Source organism: Sinocyclocheilus grahami, unplaced genomic scaffold (genome assembly GCF_001515645.1).
Source record: "Sinocyclocheilus grahami isolate Dianchi unplaced genomic scaffold, SAMN03320097.WGS_v1.1 scaffold6835.1, whole genome shotgun sequence".
Lineage (NCBI taxonomy): Eukaryota > Metazoa > Chordata > Actinopteri > Cypriniformes > Cyprinidae > Sinocyclocheilus > Sinocyclocheilus grahami.
Genome location: NW_015511095.1, coordinates 1291 through 1992, shown reverse-complemented (window position 1 = coordinate 1992; position 702 = coordinate 1291). Strand labels below are relative to the sequence as shown.

The window sequence follows — 702 nt, the reverse complement described above, 5'->3', positions numbered from 1 at the left end:
TACTACTACTACTACTACTACTACTAATAGATTATTTAATTTTTAATTTTATTCTGTTATTTTTAGATTATTTTTAGTTTTATTTTACTTTATTACATTTTAATGGCAATGTCTCTTTTTACAAGTTCATTGAAAAGCTAACAAATCTAAGAAAAGTTCCCTCATCTCCTAAGAATGAATGAAAACAAAAGAATGAAAAATATGTGCTGAAACAGCTTTAAAACTGTCCTGGCATATATATCTTCTTCATACCACCCCAGCCTAGTATGCACTGTGTAATGAAGTGCATGAGGCTTCACCTTGGTGAGGTGTAGTTTTCCTCCAGAGCCTCTAGTGCAGATGATCAGATGCTTGGAGAAGAGGAAACACTGCCTCTCTCCCTCCTTCTTCAGAGACAGAGAGCCCAGTCGGCCACGGGTGATCTTGCCCTTCTCACTCATGGGCACTTGTATCAGAGATCCTGAAAAACATGCATGGAGGCGCAGGATGCGTTAGCCCTGCAGGTAAAGCTGGGAAACGCAGAGCAGACAAATACTATGCCAGCACATGGGGAAATACTGGATTGACATATGTTCTTATCAGACTCTTATCAGTTTCCTCGTGTCTTCGTATCCTGCAGCGCATCAGTGACATTTCCGATCTAGGGCTCAACACCAGGTTTGACTGGTAAAAATGTGATTACACTTGGAAATGAAAGAGTTG

General features: G+C 40.0%; 1 protein-coding gene across 1 annotated transcript in view; it reads right to left on the bottom strand.

The window, feature by feature from the left end:
• The window catches only part of LOC107577674 (ras-specific guanine nucleotide-releasing factor 1-like), a gene marked incomplete at its 3' end in the record, with an annotated part of 2308 nt that extends 1852 nt beyond the window's left edge, over positions 1-456 (bottom strand). Inside the window, exon 1 of the mRNA XM_016263722.1 lies at positions 300-456. Coding sequence (XP_016119208.1) covers positions 300-440 — 141 coding nt within the window. The remainder of the gene's footprint in view (positions 1-299) is intronic.
• Between the last annotated feature and the right edge of the window lie 246 nt (positions 457-702).